This window comes from Pelophylax lessonae (assembly GCF_965119305.1).
Source record: "Pelophylax lessonae genome assembly, chromosome: 2".
Classification (NCBI taxonomy): Eukaryota; Metazoa; Chordata; class Amphibia; order Anura; family Ranidae; genus Pelophylax; species Pelophylax lessonae.
Window position 1 is genome coordinate 240,022,567 of NC_138769.1, and position 23,434 is coordinate 240,046,000.

The following is a 23,434-nucleotide window of genomic DNA, read 5'->3' on the forward strand; positions in this document are numbered from 1 at the left end:
AAGATCTCCTGAGGCAGGCCAGGAAAGTCTGTGGCGATTTCCGCCGTTCATTCAATGCCAGTGCTCGCTTATCTGACATTCAAAGGGAATTTAACCTGCCCACCAACCGCCTCAATTTTAACATGCCCACCAGGTGGAACTTAACTTTGGCAATGCTGCAGCAGCTTCACATGCAGGTACCTGTGTGAATATGGCACAGGGTCAGGGAAGCTTGGCTTTTTTTCACCACGCCAGTGGCTTTTGATTAAGGATGCATACATCGTCCTGTCACCATTTGAGGAGGCCACTCGGATGGTGAGCCAGGACGATGCATGCATCAGTGACACTATCCCGCTAGTCTACCTGCTGGAGCACACGCTGCGTGGAATCATGGACAGGGCACTTGAGGCAGAACAGCGGCAGGAAGAGGAGGACTTCCTTTCCTCACAAGGCCCCCTTTATGCAGATATCATTCCTGCAGGGCGACAAAACACACAGGAGGAAGAGGAGGATGAAGATTTCGGCAGCATGGATGTAGAGGAAGAGGATAGGATACAGCAGTCTTCAAGGGATGGTTTTGATTCCCCAGAAACCCCAGGAGTTGTACGTGGTTGGGGAGAGGTTGCTCCTGCTGACAATGTCATCCTTAGTGACCCAGAGGACTCAGAAGCTCTTGCCTCCTCCAACTTACGTTGCATGGGCTCCCTGATTCTGCAAAGCCTGTGAAAGGACCCGAGGATTCATGCTATCAAGGAGAGGGATAATTACTGGTTGGCAGCCCTTCTTGATCCACGTTACAAGGGTAAAGTTACAGAGCTCATCCTGCCTTCGCAGAGGGATCAGAGGATGAAACATCTTGAGGAGGCAAAAAAAATTGTGTACCGCCTTTCCAGGCCCCGTGGAGGTCAACATTCTCTGGACGTGTTTCTGAGGCATCGTTCAGCCGAAGGAGGAGCGGTGGAGAAGGCAGCCGGCTGACTGATGCCTTTAAACAGTTCTTTTGTCCTCAGCAGCACCCAGGGCTGTTAGGTTTAAGCAACCATCGCCAGCGTCTCCATCATATGGTGCATGATTATCTAGGCGCGAGAGCAGACTTGGAGACCTTTCCAGTTGCGCATCAACTGGCTTACTGGGTCTTGAGGATGGACCACTGGCCAGAACTTGCTCAATATGTAATGGAGCTACTGGCCTGTCCTGCTTCCAGCCTGCTTTCCGAACTGACGTTCAGTGCCGCTGGAGGTTTTGTGAGGGACAAAAGAGTGCGTCTGTCCACAGACTCTGTTGATCAGCAGACTTTCATCAATTAACCAGTCCTGGATCAACAAGGGCTATCAGGCCCCTGATGCTGATGTAACAGATTGAATTTGCTAGGGGTCTGCCATCCCTTGAAGACTGCATATGCTGCCTATCCTATTCCTCTACCTTGATTCTGCAAGCTTCCAACAATGTTTTTGGTTTAGGTCACTACCAACCCCTAAGGCCTAATTTTTCTGCACTTGTATGAAAGGTGCATACAATTTAAATGTCGTATGTAATTTTTAATAGCAGGCTCTGTCCCTGTGCCCCGCTAACTGTGAGGGGTTACAGTATTCAGGCACCACCAACACCAAAGGCCCAATTTTTTGCACTTGTATAGCACATGCGATTTCAAATTTGCATGGAATTCTTACCAGCAGGTCCCAATCCTGCACCCAGCAAGAGTAACTGCGAGGCCTTGGTTACGGTGTTCAGGCATCACCTTCCACAAAGGCCCAATTTTTGGCACTTGTATAGCACATGCGATTTCAATTTTGCATGAAATTCTTACTAGCAGGTCCCATTCTTGCACCCAGCAAGAGCAACTGCGAGGCCTTGGTTACGGTGTTCAGGCACCACATACGGCAAAGGCCCAATTTTTGGCACTTGTATATCACATGCGATTTCAAATTTGCATGGAATTCTTATCAGCAGGTCCCATTCCTGCACTAAGCAAAAGTAACTGTGAGGCCTTGGTTACGGTGTTCAGGCACAACATGCGACAAAGGTCCAATTTTTGGCACTTGTATAGCACATGCGATTTCAAATTTGCATGGAATTCTTACCAGCAGGTCCCATTCCTGCACCCAGCAAGAGTAACTGTGAGGGGTTGGTTACGGTGTTCAGGCACCAGCAACACCAAAGGCCCAGTTTTTGGCACCTGTATGACAAGTACATGCGATTTCATATTTGTATGGATTTTTTTAGCAGCAGGGCCCCTTCCTGCACCCAGCAAGAGTAACTGCGAGGGGTTATGGTGTTCAGGCACCATCAACAACCAAGGCCCAATTTTTCTGCACCTGTATGACAAGTACATGTGATTTGAAATGTGTATGTATATTTGTAAATGACATTTTTTGCTTTAGAAATGTCAGTATAGCTGCAGCAGGCTACATACATCGTAGAGATGCACTTCTTTACAGGCACATTTAGGGGACCCCCCCCCCCCCCAGGCACGATATTTGAAGGAATGTTTCTTTTTTATAGTTTCACTTTAAGCCTCATTAAAATCAGTGCTCCTTTAAAAACGATCGTTTTTAAAATCTTTTTTTTTCATTGTTACATGTTCCCCAGGTCAGGACCCAGCCCCATACACTTTTTTGGGGAAATAACTTGCATTTAAGCCTTCAAAATGAGGCCGTTTGATTTTCGAGGTTCGAGTCCCATAGACTTCAATGGGGTTTGTTTGTTTGAACAAACTTTTCCTCTGTTCACGGTGTTCTGGTGCGAACCGAACCAGGGGTTGTTCGGCTTATGACTACATATAACCTACTTTCCATGCAATTTTTAGATGCAGAAACAAAAAGCACTGGACTGCATATGGTGTGAACTGGCCCGGAGTTTAACTATAAAAAAGAAGCTCAGGAGTTAAAAAAAATAAACAATTATACTTAATTAGGTGGATGCAGCATTGATTCGATGCTGCATCTGTCCCCCGCTGGCTCTGCAGTGAGAACTGCGCGATCAAACACCACTGATCGCTCAGTTGTTCTCCTCTGTTCTGAACAAGGAGCCGTGACTGACAGTCACCATCTCTCTGATATCTCTTCCAGCGCTCACTGGATCGCTGGGCTGTGGAGGGGGCGAGAGGGGCTGGCTCAGGCTCTCAGAGGATCGCTGAGAAACTGAGAGAGGTGCCAGTGAGGGCATCTGGGTGGATCTTGACCTTATGGTCGGGATCTTTCCCAAGTCTGGACTGGCTGAGTGACAATGAGTCCATACTTCTCCTTTAGAGACTTTTCCCTTTCATGGTTTGTAGGTTTGTTGGGGAATACCTATTTAGCTGGGTGTCCCCATCTCATGTACTTTTTTATAATCCAGTTAGACCTCTCCCTCCATGTCAGGATTCTTGGCAAACCCCAAGCAGGTCTCTTTGAACCAAGATTTCCCAAACATTAGTAACTTGCCTCTGGCCAGGGGAAGCAATGGTCCCATTTCCCCATATTGTGAACAACCCCTAATGAGCGTATCCTCTTGTCTGGCCCTCCTGTCCCCTTGTCTGCCCCATGAGTCTGAAACAGACATTTTATGAGTCAAGAAATAATTTTGCTGGTCATATTTAGACCTCCGCTTCACTGGACACCATTTGGATGCTGAAGGACCTTCACCTCTAGAAAGGTTCACGGACTAGGTGACCTACTCTCTAAGCTGGATAGTGTTACGTGTGGCATTCCTAGAGTCAGGGTATTGGACTCGGGATCCTCTGAACTGATGGTCCCCACATTGAAGAGTTCAGCATCTCAGTGCAGCTCCTTTCCTCCTTGGAGGGAATTATCCATTTCTGGAGGGTCCTGTACACTCCTAGACAGTCAGTACTAGCGGCATAACAATAGCCGTAACAGTCCACACAGCTGCTTCGGCAATGTCTTATAAACATGTTATATTTGTCCAAACTTTCTTTCTGTTTCTTTCCCTGAAGTCAAGGTTTAGGTATGCTAGAATTATTCAAATGTTTTTTTTTTCCTATTGAACATAGTTTATCTGTTTAAACGTTTTCTTAAAGTGGAATTAAAGCCTAACATTAACTATTCCAAACAATGTACCCTCCCCCTTCCCCTACCCATTTTGCATACCCTTTGTAAAAAAGATCTGTACAGGTCCAGTCCAGTCACGTGATCCTGCTGCTCCAGCTCCCCTGTGTAATGGAGCGCTCATCAGTTGCTGGGGCTTCTAGGAGTTGTGATGTCACCAAAAGGCTTCCATGGCTCAGCCATTGTCTGTGCTCCCCCCTCTCCCCTGAAACTGCCGCTTACTGACACAGGCAAGCCGGAGATGGAATATCACGTGACCATACCTGAGCGGACTTAAAAATGTAAGTATACAGATCTTTTTCTACACAGGGTAGGCAGGATAGATAGGAGGGGGGGTCGAACTTTTTTAAGAATAGTTAGCCTTAGGCTTTAATTACACTTTAAGGATGTGTTTTTTCTCATAGTCTAGGCCAAAGAAACATTTCATTCTTGATAATCATAATATTTTTCCCCACAAAAGTGGAGTTACCCTTTAACCACTTAAGCCCCGGAAGATTTTACCCCCTTCCTGACCAGGGGGTATTTTGCGATTCGGCACTGCGTGACTTTAACGGACAATTGCGCGGTCGTGCGACGCTGTATCTAAACGAATTTGGCGTCCTTTTTTTCCCACAAACAGAGCTTTCTTTTGGTGGTATTTGATCACCTGTGCGATTTTTTGATCATGCGCTATAAACAAAAAAAGAGCGTAAATTTTGCAAAAATAGCAATATTTTTCACATTTTTTTATATGAATTCCCCCCAAAAAAATGTAAAAATCAAAATTTTTTAACATTTTCAGCCAATTTGTTTTATGCTACCTATGTTTGGTAAAAAAAATCGCAAAAAGCGTATTTTGATTGGTTTGCGCAAAAGTTATCGCGTTTACTAACAAAGGGAAAGATTTTTGTCATTTTTGTTGTTTTTTTTTTTTAACGCGTAATGGCGGCGATCTGCAATTTTTTTGAACTGCGACATTGCGGCAGACAGATCGGACCCTTGACTGACATTTTTGACAGTCAAGGGTCCGATCTGTTACTGTGAAAATACACTGGCAGTGAAGGGGTTAACTTTTTTTGAAAGGGAGGGGCTATGTGTGTCCCTAGGGGCATGCTTTCTACTGTGATTGGCTATGGCTTCAGATGTATGAACAGTGATCAACGGTTCTACATAGTAGAACCGTATGATCATCCTTCATACACAGGGGAGAATGACAGGCAGCTTGTTTACACAAGCCGCCTGACTTTCTCCCTCTCCCCCGATGATCGCAGAGTGACCGGCGGACATCGGGTCCGCCGGTCAAACGCGCGGGGGGGTGCGTGACCGCGCCTCCGGCGGCGCGCGCTCGCTCCCTAGACCCTCACAGGCTAGCGACGTAGACCTACGTCGCTTTGCCTGTGAGGGGCTGACTGCCGACGTAGATCTGCGTTAGGCAGTCGGCAAGTGGTTAAAGAATAAGTGCAACATGTTGCAGAGTCCAACGTTCAAGAACAGTCTTTCTTTCTACATCCCTAATGCTAACTCAGGCTATGTGTTACCCCGGCATACCTGCAAAGGTAGAGTCCCTGTGTAACAAATAATGGCACTTTTCCACTGCAAGTACCGGCTCGGCTCTACTCGGCCCAGTACTATAGTAAGTGGGTGGGATAACAACGATTCTCTGACCAATCAGTGGCTAGTAGTGACTGCATGCAAAGGATTGTGGGATATGGTACCGTTATGGTGCCTCTTGGAACCACAATCAAGGTGGTACTGTTTTAGAGAGCGGTACTGTTCGGTTAGTGGAAAAGTGCCGCCGTACCGTACCGTACTGAACCGTTCCTACACCATACCATGCGGTACCAGCAGTGGAAAAGCACAAAAGCGAGCCGAACCGTTCGGTTGCATGCAGTGGAAAAGCCGCTTAAGTTACATCAGTGGCTTTCTCCAGTGCCTGGTAGCTCCGGGGGCAAACCCCACGTCTCAATGACCTCCTACATCACAGTAGTTGCAGCAGCAGGTGACATTCTCTCACCCCTCCATAAGTGCTGTTCTCTGACTCTCTCCTCTTTGGGTTTTCTGCTCTGAACCGCTGCCCTTCTCATATAACACAAGATCAATGGGTTAGACCCACATAAAACCCGCTAAAACCAAAGAACCAGAAAAATATAAACCTCCACCCTCCGGCCAGGGGCAGCACCCAACTAGCTTGATTGCTACCTGCTTAAAAGCCTGTGCCAGTTATATAAATCTGTTCTGCTTGTCTCAGGCTGAGAAAAAAAAAAACCAAACACAAAAACCTTTATTGGGTTCTAGGTAGCACAAGGGATCTAGGTTATATGGTGCTTCCCTTTCCTCTGTGTTCCACTAAACTTTAAAGTAGAACTGCAGACAATACGTTTTTTAAAACTTTTCTTAACCTCTATCAGTTTCTTTTTTTTGTTTGTTTTTGTGCTCCATGTCCCATTGGTGAGATTTCTCTCTAATTACTGTCCCATATCCACAACAGAAAGTGAGAGGAAATTCCTCCAAATTGGGGAAAATCCCTGGTAGTCACCAGGTTCACTAGCACTAGTGTCCCCGTTAGAAAATTTCTCCTCTGTTCCTGTTCCGGTGACCACTTAAAATTTGGGATTTTCTTTTACTTTCACTTTCACTGGGACAAATAGGGTGAATTTCCCTAATGTGGGCACAGACAGCAATAAAAACCTGACCAGTTTTCTAATTCCCCTCTACTCTATCCAAAACGTAAAAAAAAATGTTTTGCCTTCAGTATACTTTGAATTTTACATTCTTAGATGGATCCCCATGTTTATTAAAATGCACCTTCCGCATCCATGTCAAGGCTTTTACACTCAGAACCAAAGGCCTTGAAAAATATCAGAAAATAAAATAGATCTGTCTTCGCTAGATGAATTTGGTATATGTTGTGTATATGTTTTTTTGAAGCAGTTACCTAGTATAATAGCATTCATGGGTGGATTTATGTACCGAGCGCTGAACATGTGCAGTGTTTTTAGGAAAAACTATGTGACTGTTGTTTTACTTTATTAGCCCTTTTCAGATGAAAGCTATACTTGTCTGACTTTGACATTTTATGCAATTTTAGAGCCATTATCATCCAACAGGGGGAAACCATTCCGATGTCGCAAGAGTTTACTCCGGAAACAGAAAGGCAAAGATTGCAGTTCCTAGTAAGTAATATTGTGTTTTTATTTTAGGGCACCCTTCTTCCTCACTGATTAGTCACAAAAATTGTATAAAACAGAGTTAAGGCTATTTTTTAATACATGCTCGTCACAAGCTGTAGCTGATTTTGCTGATCAGATTATATTAAAATATATCATAATCTGATCTCCTTAATATTTATTATAGACTTTGCTATTCTTTAAATATCTGTGGCTACATAGAAATTGTTTAAAAACCCTCAATACTTCTATTACAAAAAATGTAACAAGTCTGTATCAGAATGTTCTTTGTGTTTAGAAGGCAGAGACAGTAAGCTGGCCATACATTATACATGTTTCTTATTCAATTTCCTTTACAGCCCATTCACACTGCCGCGACAGGATTTTGTGGGGCGACCTGTGAAGTCGCGGTGCACAGCGTGCACGGCGACCTCGGCGCGACTTGCACGGACTTCATATAATTGAAGTCAATGCAAGTCGCCTCCAGGTCGCCCCAAAGTAGTACAGGACCCTTTTTCTAAGTCGGAGCGACTTGTGTCGCTCCTATTAGAACGGGTCCTGTACTATTCAATGGCGAGCGACTGACCGCGACTTGTCAGGCGACCAAGCCTATTTTGGGCCCTATGAGGTCTACTCTAAAGGGGGATCTATGGGGGGACCTGCTCTAGTAAAGGGGAATCTTTGGGGATGATGGCCTGCTCTAAAGGGGGATCTATGCCATAGATCCCCCTTTAGAGCAGGGTCCCCATAGATCCCCCTTTTAGAACTCAGTTCCCCTAGATCCCTGTTAGAGCAGACCCGGGGCCCTCATAGATCCCCCTTTAGAGCAGTGTCCCCATAGATCCCCCTTTAGAGCAGGGTCCCCATAGATCCCCTTTTAGAGAAGGGTCCCCATAGATCCCCTTTGGAGCAGGGTCCCCGTAGATCCCCTTTAGAAAAGGGTTCCCATAGATCCCCTTTTATAGAAGGGTCCCCATAGATCCCCTTTTAGAGAAGGGTTCCCATGGGGATCCCCTCACCAATATTACATGAGTACAAACAACTGGCCATTGCCCACATCTATAACTGGCCTTTACAGCAAGGAGCACGTGGAAGGGCGACACATGCAAAACAAAACCAAAGAAAATCCCCAGCTCAACTCACCAGCCGGCCTGCAACCAACCAACCAACCTAAAAGTTTAGTTTGCACACATATGCAAAAACATGCCTAAGCTGCAGAGCCACTTCACAGCACCCCAGTATCATCTGCAGTCCTAACTCTGTAAATTTATGAGAGCCTCCATAGTAGAAGAACATGCATTCTAACGGATATATAAAAGGCAGATGAGCCTGGAGGGAGCCCACCCCTCCTTAAAAGCACAGTATAGTTTAAGTAGGATTTACTACAAGTACAAACAACAAATAACATACTCATATGTGGTCTAAAGAGGAAATGATCACTGCTACTCCTGACCAGCCCAGGTGAATGAGCGATAAGGAGCGTTTATTCACCTGGGTTGGAAGGCAGTAGCAGCGATCCTTACTTCGTTACATTTTCTAGCCCTCTGGATTGGTATCAGGTCAAGCCTGCACCCCATGCTCTGGGACACAGGGATATGCTTTTACCTCTACTTTTAACGGCGCCAACAGCAATATAACAGATACACTTATGTAGTACATTCAGTCCCTGGGTTACAAACAGGAGGGGGTCTGTAGGTTTGTTCTTACTGTAAGTTGAATTTGTAAGTCAGAAAAGTTACATTTGTTTAAGAGTAGCTCCAGCCAAAAAAAATAATTTTTAGGTTATTTGGACAGCATAGGGAACGGTTAACACCCCTGTAATGGTTGTTTTTCTGTCTGTGCCCCTGTTCAAAAGATTTCACCTCCCTTTCTGTCCCTTGGACAATTTGGATTTTGAAAATTTTGGGTTGTTATGGAAGCAAGGATTGGTGATAAAGCTTCAGTGGAGACAGCTTTTTCCCATGAGAACTCTTACAGGAGTGAATTTCCCTTCCTAGGGGGTAGATTTCCTCTCACTTCCTGTTGTCTCCCTCCATTTGTAAGTAGGAGTTGTTTGTAAGTTGGATGTTTGTAACCCTGTCAAGAGCAGGAGAATTTATTTTGGGTTGTTTCTTGGTGGTAAGGTATGGTAACAGTAAGAAATATACAGCTTCGTTTTTAAAAAATGACTTTTCTTTTACTATTTTGGGCCAGTTTTCCTTTGATAATAAAAAAAAAATAATCAGGAGATATCTGTTACTATTTACGACCAAATGAAAGCCCAATTTGTCCTGAAAAAAAAAGAACAAAGTATAATTTACCTGGATACACAAAGTAATTGTGATGATAGGTACCATCCTGTTAGTAGTGTCTGCCATCCCAACTTTTTTATTATCTCAGAATCCTAATAAGTTCTAGGTCTAGAACTTTCTTTACAGAGCTGGCTTACTCTGGGAACAGCTACCGCTATGCCAGAAGTGCCCCATGGACTGTTTATGGCCAGTGCCATCTTAAGAGCATTATAGGCCCCCGGGCAATGCAGTGCACTGGGGCCCCGCCTACACAATCGCTCACGGGAATAAAAATGCAAATTATCGATAAGACGATATTTATTGGTAGATGTACGTCGGTCCCGAGCAGGAAGCTAGGGGGCAAGCGTGCACTGCCGGCGGCGTGCTCCTGCCCCCACTTGGCAGCGGGGGAAGCCGATGCGCGGGTAAGGCGGCTCCGATTAGGGTGGAGAGCACAGGGGGGACAGGGAAAACCAGGGGGGTGGAGAGCACGAAGGGAAGGGGGGGAACTGGAAATCACTGAGGGGGGAGCCAGGGAGCACAGGGGGGTGGAGAGCACTGGGGGAGCCAGAGATCATAGGGGGGAAGCTGAAGAACACCGGGGCGCTAAATAGCACCGCTGGGGGGGGACAAGAGCACTGGGGGGGGACAAGAGCACTGGGGGGATGTTTAGAGCGGGGGGATGTTAAGAGCAGGGGGGTGTTAAGAACACTGGGGGGGTGTTAAGAACACTGGGGGGGTGTTAAGACCACTGGCGGGGTGTTAAGAGCACAGGGGGGGTGTTAAGAGCACTGGGGGGTGTTAAAAGCACTTAAGGGTGTTAAGAGCACTGAGGGGGGTGTTAGGAGCACAGGGGGGGGGTGTTAGGAGCACTGGGGGGGTGTTAGGAGCACTGGGGGGGTGTTAGGAGCACGGGGGGGTGTTAAATGCAGGGGGGGTGTTAAGAGAACTGGGGGGGGTGTTAAGAGCAGGGGGGGCTGGAAAGCACTAGGGGGCCAGCAAGTTGTATGGGAGGGGGATGGGATGGCTGCGTGTGGATGGGTTGGTCCTTCCGTGTTCCTCCTGCTGCCGCTGAGTGACTGCAGGAGGGAGAGGGGAATCAGCCGTTCGGTGGCAGCGGGAGGAGTGCGGAGGGATGGATTCCTCTGTATGCAGCTGTTCCATCCCCTCTCCTATTCAGTCACACACAAGGCTGCTCACCTTCTTCCCGCCAAATTCGGAAAGACGGCCCTGTTTATGTCCTTGTTAGGGTCCTTTCATGCAAACAATCCGATCAGATCCACCCTGTCAGTTTTTCAGGCGGATCTGATCGGATGCTCCATGCATCTCTATGGGGCAGCGGATGTCAGCGGTGACATCTCCGCTGACACCCGCTGCTATCCGCTTCCGATCCTATCCGTGAAATCCGGACGGTTGGAAACCATATTTTCCATCCGCCCAGCAGATCGGATTAGAACGGACAGGTGGTCTGTTCTTATCCGATTCCCCCATAGAGGAGAGCGGGGATCTGACACCTCCGTCTCTGCACACAGAGCAGAGACGGAGCTGCCCTCCGCCTTCTCAGCGGGAATCGGCAGATCGATCCCCGCTGAGCAGAACCGAGTCTGTCGGCGGATGCGGACTGTGTGAAAGGGCCCTTACTGATGAATTTTTAGAGTCTGTGGTTCAGAAATTTACATCAATCCTTTCTGTGTACCATTATTTATCCTCTGTACGTATATCTTTAACCTGTTGATAATGGAGGGTAAAACAAACACCTGAACACAATTTTGCAACTTTGACATGTGTTAGTAAAACTGTACCTATATCTTTAAGAGAAAAAGAGATGCAGTATTCTGCATTTCTGTCCGGGTCCTAAAACTCAGAGACTTTGCAGAGCTTTAGATAAGACAACGCTTCCATTCCTAGCTCCACATCTGACCTGATAGCAAGACCTCATTATTAGTCTGAGTTGTGCAAACACCTTTATATATGTTAGCTGATGCTCATTGCTCTCTCTCTCTCTCTCTCTCTCTCTCTCCTACTCCCTCTGCTGTGGGAGCCTGCTGCCATGTGAAAAGACTGACTGCTGACAATAAACTAAAAGATACAAAGTCTGCCTGTTTGTTTTGGGGAACCCATTAGGGGGCACCCTGTTAGTCAGAAACTGGCCTGAGTTTAGTTCGTGCAGATGTTTTGTTTGTTTTATGCTATTGACTTGCTAGATTATGCCTTACAACATATATATTTATAAGATTTCATTCCCCACGATCTTTCTTTTATAGGTAAATTGCCATTTATACACCAGCTTATTTTCTAACCCAGGGATTTCGGCAGATATACAAATGTAGGTGGCATTCAGCTCAGATAGTATATTATTACATACCTACATCAGCAGCATATCAGATATGTGTAAGGAGGTGGGTTTGAGCCGACTACATAAATAAATTATGGCTGTAGAAAATAGAATCCTAGTACCAGTAAAACATCTGTATACTAAAGTGGAACAAGCCGAAAAGAGGACTGGTAAAAAATGTAAAAAAATAGGCGCTGATATTATTTAAAGCGGATCTTCACTAAATATAAGCAACACAAACCAAAAACACTATTTAAGGTAATTCATTTTTAATATGCGAAGAAAACTCCCCCATCCATGCATGTCTCCTTGCTTTTTTTTTTTTGTTGAGAAATCACTTTGAAAAACAACCCCTTGGCATCTCTGGTTATGGCCATCTTGAGTAAGGGAAAATGTTTCATGTAGAACTTCCTGGAATCCATCTGCCCTTAGCCCAAGCATGAATGCAGGAGAGTGTGCTTAGCTGAGAAAATTCCTCCTCCTCTTCTCCCCTCTGAAGACTCCTGGGATGTATGATATCATTTGCCCAGGCAGGAAACCAGGAAATACCTGAAGAAATGTAAAACGAAATATTATATACTTTCCTATCTATTAACTAATTCTAGCAGCATGAGGATTAAAAATAATAAATGTTGATTGTGAGAATGAAGTTCCACTTGAAGTTATTAATGATATTATTAAGTAAGTAATTTGAACTAGTTGACTATACAGTTTGTGTTTTTGTACACTGATAAGGACAGACCGCACGTTATCTTATAAAAACATACAATCTACATGCAAATGCGATACATACAATATTATCTTTTCTATCATAGGCTTCCTTAAAGCCAGATCTGTTGGGAAATGAATTTACATGCCTTGATTTCCCAAGAAGAATACAGCAGAAAGAAATCAGGAAACGAATGCTTTATCGAGACCACACCATGACAGGCTGGTATGTTACGGCCTTTTTGTCTGATTTTAGAATAAACTGAAAAGAGTCATCAAAATATTTTTTTTGTTATGAAAATGATTAGATAGGAACCGTACTCCAATCTTTGTCCTTTCTCAGTTATTTTATTGGATCGTACAAAATAGATTTACAGCCACGGTGTCTCCACCCAAAAAGCTCTCATGTTTTACGCGTTTCAGGACAATGTGGCTGGCTCATAAGTCACATTGTGGTGAAATGACTTAAGTAGGAGTTGTTTTGGTTTCTTTGGCTGGCAATCCCACTGGTTGTATATCTGTTATGGATGATCCAATGAGGTTCCTCGGAAAGAACACAGATTTGAGTGCGGTTCTTATCCATTTATTTTCATCTTATGATCAGCAAGGATGGACTTCTTGAACCTGCACCTAGAGTCTGGAGATCAAATGGAAGTGCGAGTCTAGAGCAATGTGCTGGGATGGTTCATTTTGTTATATTTTATCTGGACAAATATAATAATATGTTTATATATCTTATTTCTTATGGTTTTGTTCTCATCCACCCTCATGTTACAAAGGAGGTCTATTGCTATTCTAGTCTATGCTAAAAGGGTAAATCATGTCTTCAGCTTCTTAGTAGCTGTAGAGGCTCTGGCATATTTTTTTCGAACTGTCCTGATATGTGCCTGTGTATTTTATAGCATGGTCCATGATCTATTTCTAATTTAAAAGATTTATGTTGTACTTTGGCAACAATTTTACAGTGTCTGTAATTTTTTGGCAGCATTTTTTTTCTCAGTATAATCTAATCTATGTCAGAAACATTGTAAATCACATTGCAATGCTTGTAGATGTTTTGTTAATGCACGTATAAGAATCTGCAACATAAGGTCACTTAAACTTTGCCTATAGTAAATATAACTTCTAACTAGAACAAACTCGTGCTGAAAGGAAGATGTTTCCAAAATTAAAAACCGTGTCAGCGGGTGCTGTTACTATTTGACATTGAAAAGATCAGCAATGTCTGTGCTAACTTGCATTTTGTGGTCTGGTGATCTCATCGACTGCTGACAGGGTGTACGTGCCCTTCTGTAAATTTACATTAGAAATACTGTATATCCTAAATCTCATATTATCTGTGTCTTTTAACCACTTTACCACCGGAGGATTTTGCTGTCTTACGTCTGGGCCACTTTTTGCGATTCGGCACTGTGCAACTTTAACTGACAATTGCACGGTCATGCGACGCCGTACCCAAACGAAATTTACGTCCTTTTTTTCCCACAAACAGAGCTTTCTTTTGGTGGTATTTGATCACCTGTGCGATTTTTACTTTTTGCGCTATAAACAAAAAAAGAGCGTAAATTTTGAAAATATAACAATATTTTTCAAATTTTTTTATATGAAATTCCCCCCCCAAAAAATGTAAAAAATCAAAATTTTTTTACATTTTTGGCCAATTTGTTTTCTGCTACCTATGTTTGGTAAAAAAAATCACAATAAGCGTATTTTGATTGGTTTGCGCAAAAGTTATTGCGTTTACTAACTAAGGGAAAGATTTCTGTCATTTTTATAGTTTTTTTATTTAACGAGTAATGGCGGTGATCTGCGATTCTTTTTGCGGGACTGCGACATTGCGGCGGACAGATCGGACCCTTGACTGACATTTTTGACACTTTTGGGGGTACCAGTGACGTTACTACAGTAATCAGTGCTATACATATGCACTGTTACTGTAAAAATTACACTTTTATTGGAGAGGGAAGGGTTAATGTATGCCTGGTGCTTACTGACATGTGTGGGGGGAGGTGACTGAGTGACACAAGGACAGATCGCAGGTTCAGCTATGCTGAACCCTGCAGTCTGACCCTGCCTGTCACTTAGGAGATCCGCCCGCTCTGTTTACACAAGCCGGCGGATCTCCAGACTCGATTCCCTGACGATCGGGGAAGAGCAGCGGCGATCGCCGCTGCTCCTCCCCTGGCCTGACTCCCGCTGTGACTGAATACAGCGGGAGCGAGCCTCCGGCGGCGCGAGATAGGGGACTGTCTGGCGACCTAGGTCTACGTCGCCAGACGATAATGAACCACTTTGCCGCAGTAGAGCTCTAGTGAGCAGACGGCAAGTGGTTAAAAAAAAAAACCTCACATCTTATAGAGCAATGGTCAGCAAAGGACATTAATTGGAACCTAAATCCCCACTTTTGAATTTTTATTATAGTTTAGTTTTAAACCTCATTGACAGTTGTTTCTAACGTTATTTACTTGTTTTCTCTACGTCTTTAATCTGGCCATTGCAGGGTCCGATAAGGCCACTATAGAGAAAGCCTAATGTCCTCCCTCAGCCCACCGTTTTTCAAGTCAAATTGAAAAACAGTCAAAAAACGGTGCTTTTAAAGTTGCATGAAAGAAAATTGATGACATTGATAATATGTATACAAAGCCAAAACCTTTTTTTTACATTTAAATAGTGTTAATGGGTTATAACCCTATTGAGTTTATATAGTGTTAGTGTCCACTTTAGGGAGATTAGCTCTCTCAATTGGACCTGGTGACCACAGTCCTAGAAATAAATGACCTGAAAGAATAGAGGACAGTGGTTTTATGCTTCAACAGACCCTATGTTTGGGTGTTGTTCTTGAGCCGCAAGTTTTGTACAAAGTATGGAATGGTTAACAACCCTGCCCAGTTTAAATTGTGGACCTTTATGGACCTTGCTTTGTACACTGGTGCACAGTCATGTTGGAACAGGAAGGGCCAACCCCAAACTGTTCCCACAAAGTTGGGTTCATGAAACGCTCAAAAATGTCTTGGTTTGCTGATGCCCTAAAGCCCCGTACACACGATCATATTATCGAATGATCTGTCGTCCGTTTTTTGTGGCATGCTAGTCTGATGTGGAAAGTGAAGAGGTTATTTTCATACGAATTTTCCCGTACGACAGAATTCTACTTCAGGAGTGATGTCATGTGTTGGATTGCTTTCTATGTGTTCTTTCGTCTCTGAGCATGCCTAGTCTTGCTCTTAAGATTTTTTTACGTCGAAATCTGTACTAATGAGACGAAAATCGGACGTTGTATTACCAACAACAAAAATTTTATAGCCTGCACATCAGGATTTTGTCAGCCGAAAAGTCGGAGTTGGCTGTCGAAAGAACCATACTAACAATCCGAAAATCGGCAGATCGGTTGTCGGACGAATTTTCCCTCCAGATTTTCTTATCCTGTGTACGGGCCTTTAGAGTTTCCTTCACTGAAACTAAGGAGCCAAGCCCAACCCCTGAAAACAACCCCACACCATAATCCCCCCTCCACCAAATTATTTGGGCCAGTGCACAATGCAAGGTCCATAAAGACATGGATGAGCGAATTTGGGGTAAAGGAACTTGACTAGCCTGCACAGCACTGCACTGGCCTGACCTCAACCTGACAAAACAACTTCGGGATGAATTAGAGCGCAGATTGTGAGCCAGGCCTTCTCATCCAATGTCAGTGCCTGACCTCACAAATGTGCTTCTGGAAGAATGTTCAAACATTCCCATAGACACAGTCCTAAACCTTGTGAGCAGCATTCCTAGAAGAGTTCTAGCTGCAAAGGGTGGGCCAACTCAATATTGAACCCTACGGACTAAGACTGGGATGCCATTAAAGTTCATATGTGTGTAAAGGCAGGTGTCCCAATACTTTTGGTAATTATGGTGTTTATTTACTAAAGGCAAATCACAGTGCACTGCAATTGCACTACAAGTGCACTCTAAAGTGCAGTCTCTGTAGATCTGAGGGGAATATCTGAAATGAGGGGAAGCTCTGCTGATTTCTATGATCCAATCATGTGCAAGCAAAAATGCTGTTTTTTATTTTCCTTGCATGTCCCCCTCAGATCTACAGCGGATGCATTTCTAAGTGCATTTCCAAGTGCACCTGTAGTGTAGTGCACTGTGGATTTGCCTTTGGTAAATTAACCCCACAGTGTACAGTATACATAAACACAGTAGCAGGCATGAGTGTAATCAAATACTTTTAGGCACTCTAGCAGTGCTTCACCTCTTTCACATCACATAAATCCACCCAGCGATAAAATGTGAGTAAAACAAGTCCATTCATAAAGTAGATATAGTGTCTATAGGCAGGGCCGGTGCAAGGATTTTTGACACCCTAGGCGAAATCAAATTTTGCCACCCCCCCTTGGCTCTGCCCCTGACTGCACCCCTTTCCCCTGCCCATGTATACGGTGTAGGTGGCAGGGGTCAGGACAGGGCCAGATTAAGAGCATCATGGGCTTGGTGCTGAGGATTTTGAAGGGCCTTAAGGGCCGTGCCTTGGCATGCACCCAGAGGAGGATGGGTGCAGCCATGCATGCCTAATTCAACATGGGATGCTGTCTCTGAAGCCCATAAACACATCCATGCATCAGCAACTGTCCCTCCTTGTCCGGCCTTCGTGCTGTGTGGGGAGGTTCTGAGGGAGCTGCCTGGGGAAGCGAGCATAGAAGCCAGACTTCTGTGTTTACAAGTGACAGAAGAGCGGTAACAGTGAATATGGCCAACCCGGGGCCTATATAAAGGTAGGGGCCTGGAGCTGCAGCTCCAATAGCCCCTACGTTAATCTGGCCCTGGGTCAGGAGTGTGTACTGCACAGAATGCAGGGGAGTGCAGGGTTGCGGGGCGCGCTACATAAAGAGTGCAGGGTTGCAGGGTGCTCTTCGGACTGATTGCAGGGTTGAGGGGTGCGCTAGGTACTGAGGGGGAGGGTGGGAGAGGGGAGGGGGGGAGGAGAGGAGAGGGGGGAGGAGAGGAGGGGTGGATGGAGAGGGGGGGAGTGGATGGAGAGGAGGGGGGGAGAGGGGGTGGATGGATGGATGGAGAGGAGGGGGGGTGGATGGAGAGGAGGGTGGAGGAGGAGGAGGGTGGATGGAGAGGAGGAGGGTGGATGGAGAGGAGGGGGGAGAGGGGGGTGGATAGATGGATGGAGAGGAGGGGGGAGGATGGATGGATGCAGAGGAGGGGGGGTGGATGGAGAGGAGGAGGGGGGAGGAGGAGGGGGGGAGAGGGGGTGGATGGATGGAGAGGAGGGGGGTGGATGGATGGATGGAGAGGAGGGGGGCAGAGGGGGTGGATGAATGGAGAGGGGGGGGATGGATGGATGGATGGAGAGGAGGGGGGGAGAGGGGGGTGGATGGTTGGATGGAGAGGAGGGAAGGAGAGGGGGGTGGATGGATGGAGAGGAGGGGGGGGGAGAGGGGGTGGATGGATGGATGGAGAGGAGGGGGAGAGGGGATGGATGGATGGAGAGGAGGGGGGGAGAGGGGGGTGGATGGATGGATGGAGAGGAGGGGGGAGTGGATGAAGAGGAGGAGGGAGGAGGAGGGGGGTGGATGGAGAGGAGGGAAGTGAGAGAGACCCCTGCACTGTCTGCAGCCCCTGTCTGTGGGAAGGTGTATGTGACACAGACAGTACAGTACCTTCCATACCAGCAGTGGGCAGGTCCCATTCTCGTAGCTGGCTGAGGACAGGTCGTAGAGCTGCTTTTCCAGGGGATCCGTTTGCAGGCAGATGCAGCTGTCCCTGGCTGCCTGCACTTCCTGCCCATCCTCGTTCTTCGGCCCCGGCAGCCTGTCCATCCGTCCTGGGAGGTCCCGCTCTCGCTGCTCTTCCTCCCCGCCGCCGCTGCCTCCTGGAGCCAGGTGGAGCCTGAACTGCTATTGGCTACTCCCGTTGCTGGAATAGTCCTATTGAGGGCCATAGGAGAGGCTACAACATGGCGCCCTCAGCGCTTTGTTCTCATTGTAGGCGAAACCTTGGGATCTAGTGATCACCAGTCAGTGTGGTTTAATATAAGAACTGTGAAAGAGTCACACCACACAAAAACAAAAGTTTTAGATTTTAGAAAAACAGACTTTTCAAAAATGAAATTAGTCATAAATGAGTCCTTATCAGACTGGAACGGATTACATGGAGTCCAGGAGAAATGGGACTACTTAAAAGGTGCATTATTGAAGGCAACAGAAAAATGCATTAGACTTGTCAGTAAAAGCAAAAAAAGGAAGAGACCACTGTGGTACTCAGCAGAAGTGGCCCAAATCATTAAGAATAAAAAGCTAGCATTTTGTAATTATAAAAAAACCCAGAGCAATGAAGATAAGGAAATCTACAAGATTAGGCAGAAAGAGGCCAAGCAAGTTATAAGAACTTCTAAAGCGCAGGCAGAAGAAAAACTAGCTCAGTCTATGAAAAAGGGGGATAAGACATTCTTCAGATATATAAATGAAAAAAGGAAATTAAAACAAGGAATAACTAAATTAAAAACAAAGGACGGAAGGTATGTAGAAGAGAATAAAGGGCTAGCCGACTGCCTTAATGAATACTTCTGTTCAGTTTTTACAGAAGAAAAAGGAGAAGGACCTCCACTTGAAAGGATGACTAATGAATCGTTTGATGCATGTGTCTTTACAGAGGAACAGTGTTAATTTCGTCGACTAAAACCGACTAAAACGTTTTCATCGACTAACACAATTCAGATGACTAAAATACGACCAAAACTAAAATGGCATTTTAGTCTTAAGACTAAAATACAACTAAAACTAAAAGGGCATTTTAGTCTTAAGACTATAATACGACTAAAATGGCATTTTAGTCAAAAGACTATAACTAAAACTAAATCGAAATTTGCTGCCAAAATTAACACTGGTGCATGCTCAAAGCTTAATACCATAAATAATAACATATTCGATTTTTCACTCCAGGACCAGCAGTAGTATATAATGAGTTTGGAAATTGTAGAGAAATGCTTAAATAATGCATTACAAATTACAATTGAACTACACCCATTTGATTATAGATGACTAAAATGAGTTTTAGTCGACTAAAATGTAGGACGTTTTAGTCTACTAAAATATACTGGAGTTTTAGTCGACTAAATACGACTAAAACTAAAACACTTTCAGAAGACTAAAATGGGACTAAAACTAAAATGCCATTTTAGTCCTAAGACTAAGACTAAAACTAAATTGAAATTTGCTGCCAAAATTAACACCGCAGAGGAAGACGTTCTAAGATTGCTGTCTAAAGTGAAGACAAATAAGTCACAGGGTTCTGATGAGATACACCCAAAATTATTAAAAGAGCTTAGTGGTGAGCTGGCAAAACCATTAACAGATTTATTTAACCAATCTTTAGTAACAGGAGTCGTCCCGGAAGACTGGAAATTGGCAAATGTCGTGCCCATTCACAAGAAAGGTAGTAGGGAGGAATCGAGCAACTGTAGACCAGTGAGTCTGACATCAATAGTAGGCAAATTAATGGAAACCCTATTAAAGGATAGGATTGTGGAACATCTTAAATCCCATGGATTGCAAGATGAAAAACATGGGTTTACTTCAGGGAGATCATGTCAAACAAATCTTATCGATTTTTTTGACTGGGTGACTAAAATAATAGACGGTGGAGGTGCAGTAGACATTGCATATCTAGATTTTAGTAAGGCTTTTGACACTGTCCCACATAGAAGACTTATCAATAAACTGCAGTCATTGAGCATGGACTCCCATATTGTTGAGTGGATTTGGCAGTGGCTGAGTGACAGACAACAGAGGGTTGTAGTCAATGGAGAACATTCAGAACAAGGTCATGTTACCAGTGGGGTACCTCAGGGATCTGTACTGGGACACATTTTGTTTAATATCTTAATAAGTGATATTGCAAAAGGCCTCGATGGTAAGGTTTGTCTTTTTGCTGATGACACAAAGATATGTAACAGGGTTGATGTTCCTGGAGGGAAACGCCAAATGGAAAAGGATTTAGGAAAACTAGAAGAATGGTCAGAACTCTGGCAACTGAAATTTAATGTGGATAAGTGCAAGATAATGCACCTGGGGCGTAAAAACCCAAGGGCAGAATATAGAATATTTGACACAGTCCTGACCTCAGTATCTGAGGAAAGGGATTTAGGAGTAATTATTTCAGAAGACTTAAAGGTGGGAAGACAATGTAATAGAGCAGCACGAAATGCCAGCAGAATGCTTGGATGTATAGGGAGAGGTATAAGCAGTAGAAAGAGAGAAGTGCTTATGCCGCTGTACAGAACACTGGTGAGACCTCACTTGGAGTATTGTGCGCAGTACTGGAGGCCATATCTCCAGAAGGATATAGATACTCTAGAGAGAGTTCAGAGAAGAGCTACTAAACTAGTACATGAATTGCAGGAAAAAACTTACCAGGAAAGGTTAAAGGACCTTAACATGTATAGCTTGGAAGAAAGAAGAGACAGAGGGGATATGATAGAAACTTTTAAATACATAAAGGGAATCAACTCGGTAAAGGAGGAGAGCATATTTAAAAGAAGAAAAACTACCACAAGAGGACACAGTTTTAAATTAGAGGGGCAAAGGTTTAAAAGTAATATGAGAAAGTATTACTTTACTGAGAGAGTAATGGATGCATGGAATAACCTTCCTGCAGAAGTGGTAGCTGCAAATACAGTGAAGGAGTTTAAGCATGCATGGGATAGGCATAAGGCTATCCTTCATATAAGATAGGGCCAGGGACTATTCATAGGATTCAGATATATTGGGCAGACTAGATGGGCCAAATGGTTCTTATCTGCCGACACATTCTATGTTTCTAGTAGCCGCTTAGAGGCGATGAAGATTTCCGATGCTGGAGCCCGCGCAGCAGCCTGGCTCACTCAGCTCAAAAGCGCCCAGGCGGGCGCCTGCACAGCGCATCATGAGGGGTGCCGCCCACACACCGCACCCACCAGTCCATACTTATTCCGGGACCAGGTGCAGCAGGCAGGATGCTGGCGCCCCCTGCTGAGTTGCGCCCTAGGCGACTGCCTGGGTCGCCTTACAGGTTGCGCCGGCCCTGTCTTTAAGGAAGTTAAAGTCCTTAAGATGGTATACTCGGGTCTTGATGTTCACTGTGAATCCAACCACCAAAGACACACCCAGTGAATACCGCTCCCCTTTGACACCACACTCACCAGAAATGGCTGTAAAGGTAGCAGGTAGGTTCATCTATATCGCAAACAATAATCCATCGAGAGGCTGGTAATCCACAGCACAATAATCATCAAACACTAAAACTCGAACAAGGGAAAAAACGACACCACATAGTGTAATCCCTTTTAGACTTTTTATTAAAATGAAAGAGGTGGAGTGCTTGAAGTATCCCATTTTCATCCTATCCGAGTTTAAAAGAACATGTTTTGCCTTTAGTTATACTTTTAAAAAATACCTTGACATCTGCTTTCATTGATTGAAGGCATTTCAATCGAAATTCCAATGCAATGGCCCACCACATGCCTAAACAGAATTTGAAATGATTTTCAGCATAGTACATTTAGACTAACTACAGTATCTCACAAAAGTGATAACACTCCTCACATTTTTGTAAATATTTTATTATATCTTTTCATGTGACACCACTGAAGAAATGACACTTTGCTACAATGTAAAGTAGTGAGTGTACATCTTGTATAACAGTGTAAATTTTCTGTCCCCTCAAAATAACTCAACACACAGCCATTAATGTCTAAACCGCTGGCATCAAAAGTGAGTACACCCATAAGTTAAAATGTACAAATTGGGCCCAAAGTGTCAATATTTTGTGTGGCCACCATTAGTTTCCAGCATTGCCTTAACCCTCTTGGGCATGGAGTTCACCAGAGCTTCACAGGTTGCCACTGAAGTCCTCTTCCACTCCTCCATGACGACATCACGGTGCTGGTGGATGATAGAGACCTTGCGCTCCTCCACCTTCCGTTTGAGAATGCCCCACAGATGCTCAATAGGGTTTAGGTCTAGAGACATGCTTGGCCAGTCCATCACCTTTACCCCCTAGCTTCTTTAGCAAGGCAGTGGTCGTCTTGGAGATGTGTTTGGGGTCGTTATCATGTTGGAATACTGACTTGCAGCCCAGTCTCTAAAGGGAGGGGATCATGCTCTGCTTCAGTATGTCACAGTACATGTTGGCATTCATGGTTCCCTCAATGAACTGTACCTCCCCATGACACTCCCACCGCCATACTTGACTGTAGGCAAGACACACTTGTCTTTGTACTCCTCGCCTGGTTGATGCCACAAACGCTTGACACCATCTGAACCGCATACGTTTATCTTGGTCTCATAAGACCACAGGATATGGTTCCAGTAATCCATATCCTTAGTCTGCTTCTCTTTGGCAAACTGTTTGCAGGCTTTCTTGTGCATCATCTTTAGAAGAGGCTTCCTTCTGGGACGACAGCTATGCAGACCAATTTGATGCAGTGTTCAGCGTATGGTCGGAGCACTGACAGGCTGACCAACCCCCCCCCCCCCTTCAACATCTGCAGCAATGCTGGCAGCACTCATACGTCTATTTCCAGAAGACAACCTCTGGATATGACGCTGAGCATGTGCACTCAACTTCTTTGGTCGACCATGGTGAGGTCTGTTCTAAGTGTAACCTGTCCTGTTAAACTGCTGTATGGTCTTGGCCACTGTGCTGCAGCTGAATTTCAGGGTCTTGGCAATCTTCTTATAGCCTAGGCCAGTGATGGCGAACCTTGGCACCCCAGATGTTTTGGAACTACATTTCCCATGATGCTCAACTACACTGCAGAGTGCATTAACATCATGGGAAATGTAGTTCCAAAACATCTGGGGTGCCAAGGTTCGCCATCACTGGCCTAGGCCATCTTTGTGTAGAGCAACAATTCATTTTTTTCCAGATCCTCAGAAGGTCTTTGCCATGATGTGCCATGTTGAACTTCCG

General features: G+C 44.8%; 1 protein-coding gene across 1 annotated transcript in view; it reads left to right on the forward strand.

Moving 5' to 3' along the window:
* PPM1J (protein phosphatase, Mg2+/Mn2+ dependent 1J) overlaps positions 1–23,434 on the forward strand; it is a 128,832-nt gene that overhangs the window by 73,658 nt on the left and 31,740 nt on the right. Inside the window, exons 5-6 of the mRNA XM_082248428.1 lie at positions 7,093–7,177; positions 12,592–12,710. Coding sequence (XP_082104554.1) covers positions 7,093–7,177; positions 12,592–12,710 — 204 coding nt within the window. The remainder of the gene's footprint in view (positions 1–7,092; positions 7,178–12,591; positions 12,711–23,434) is intronic.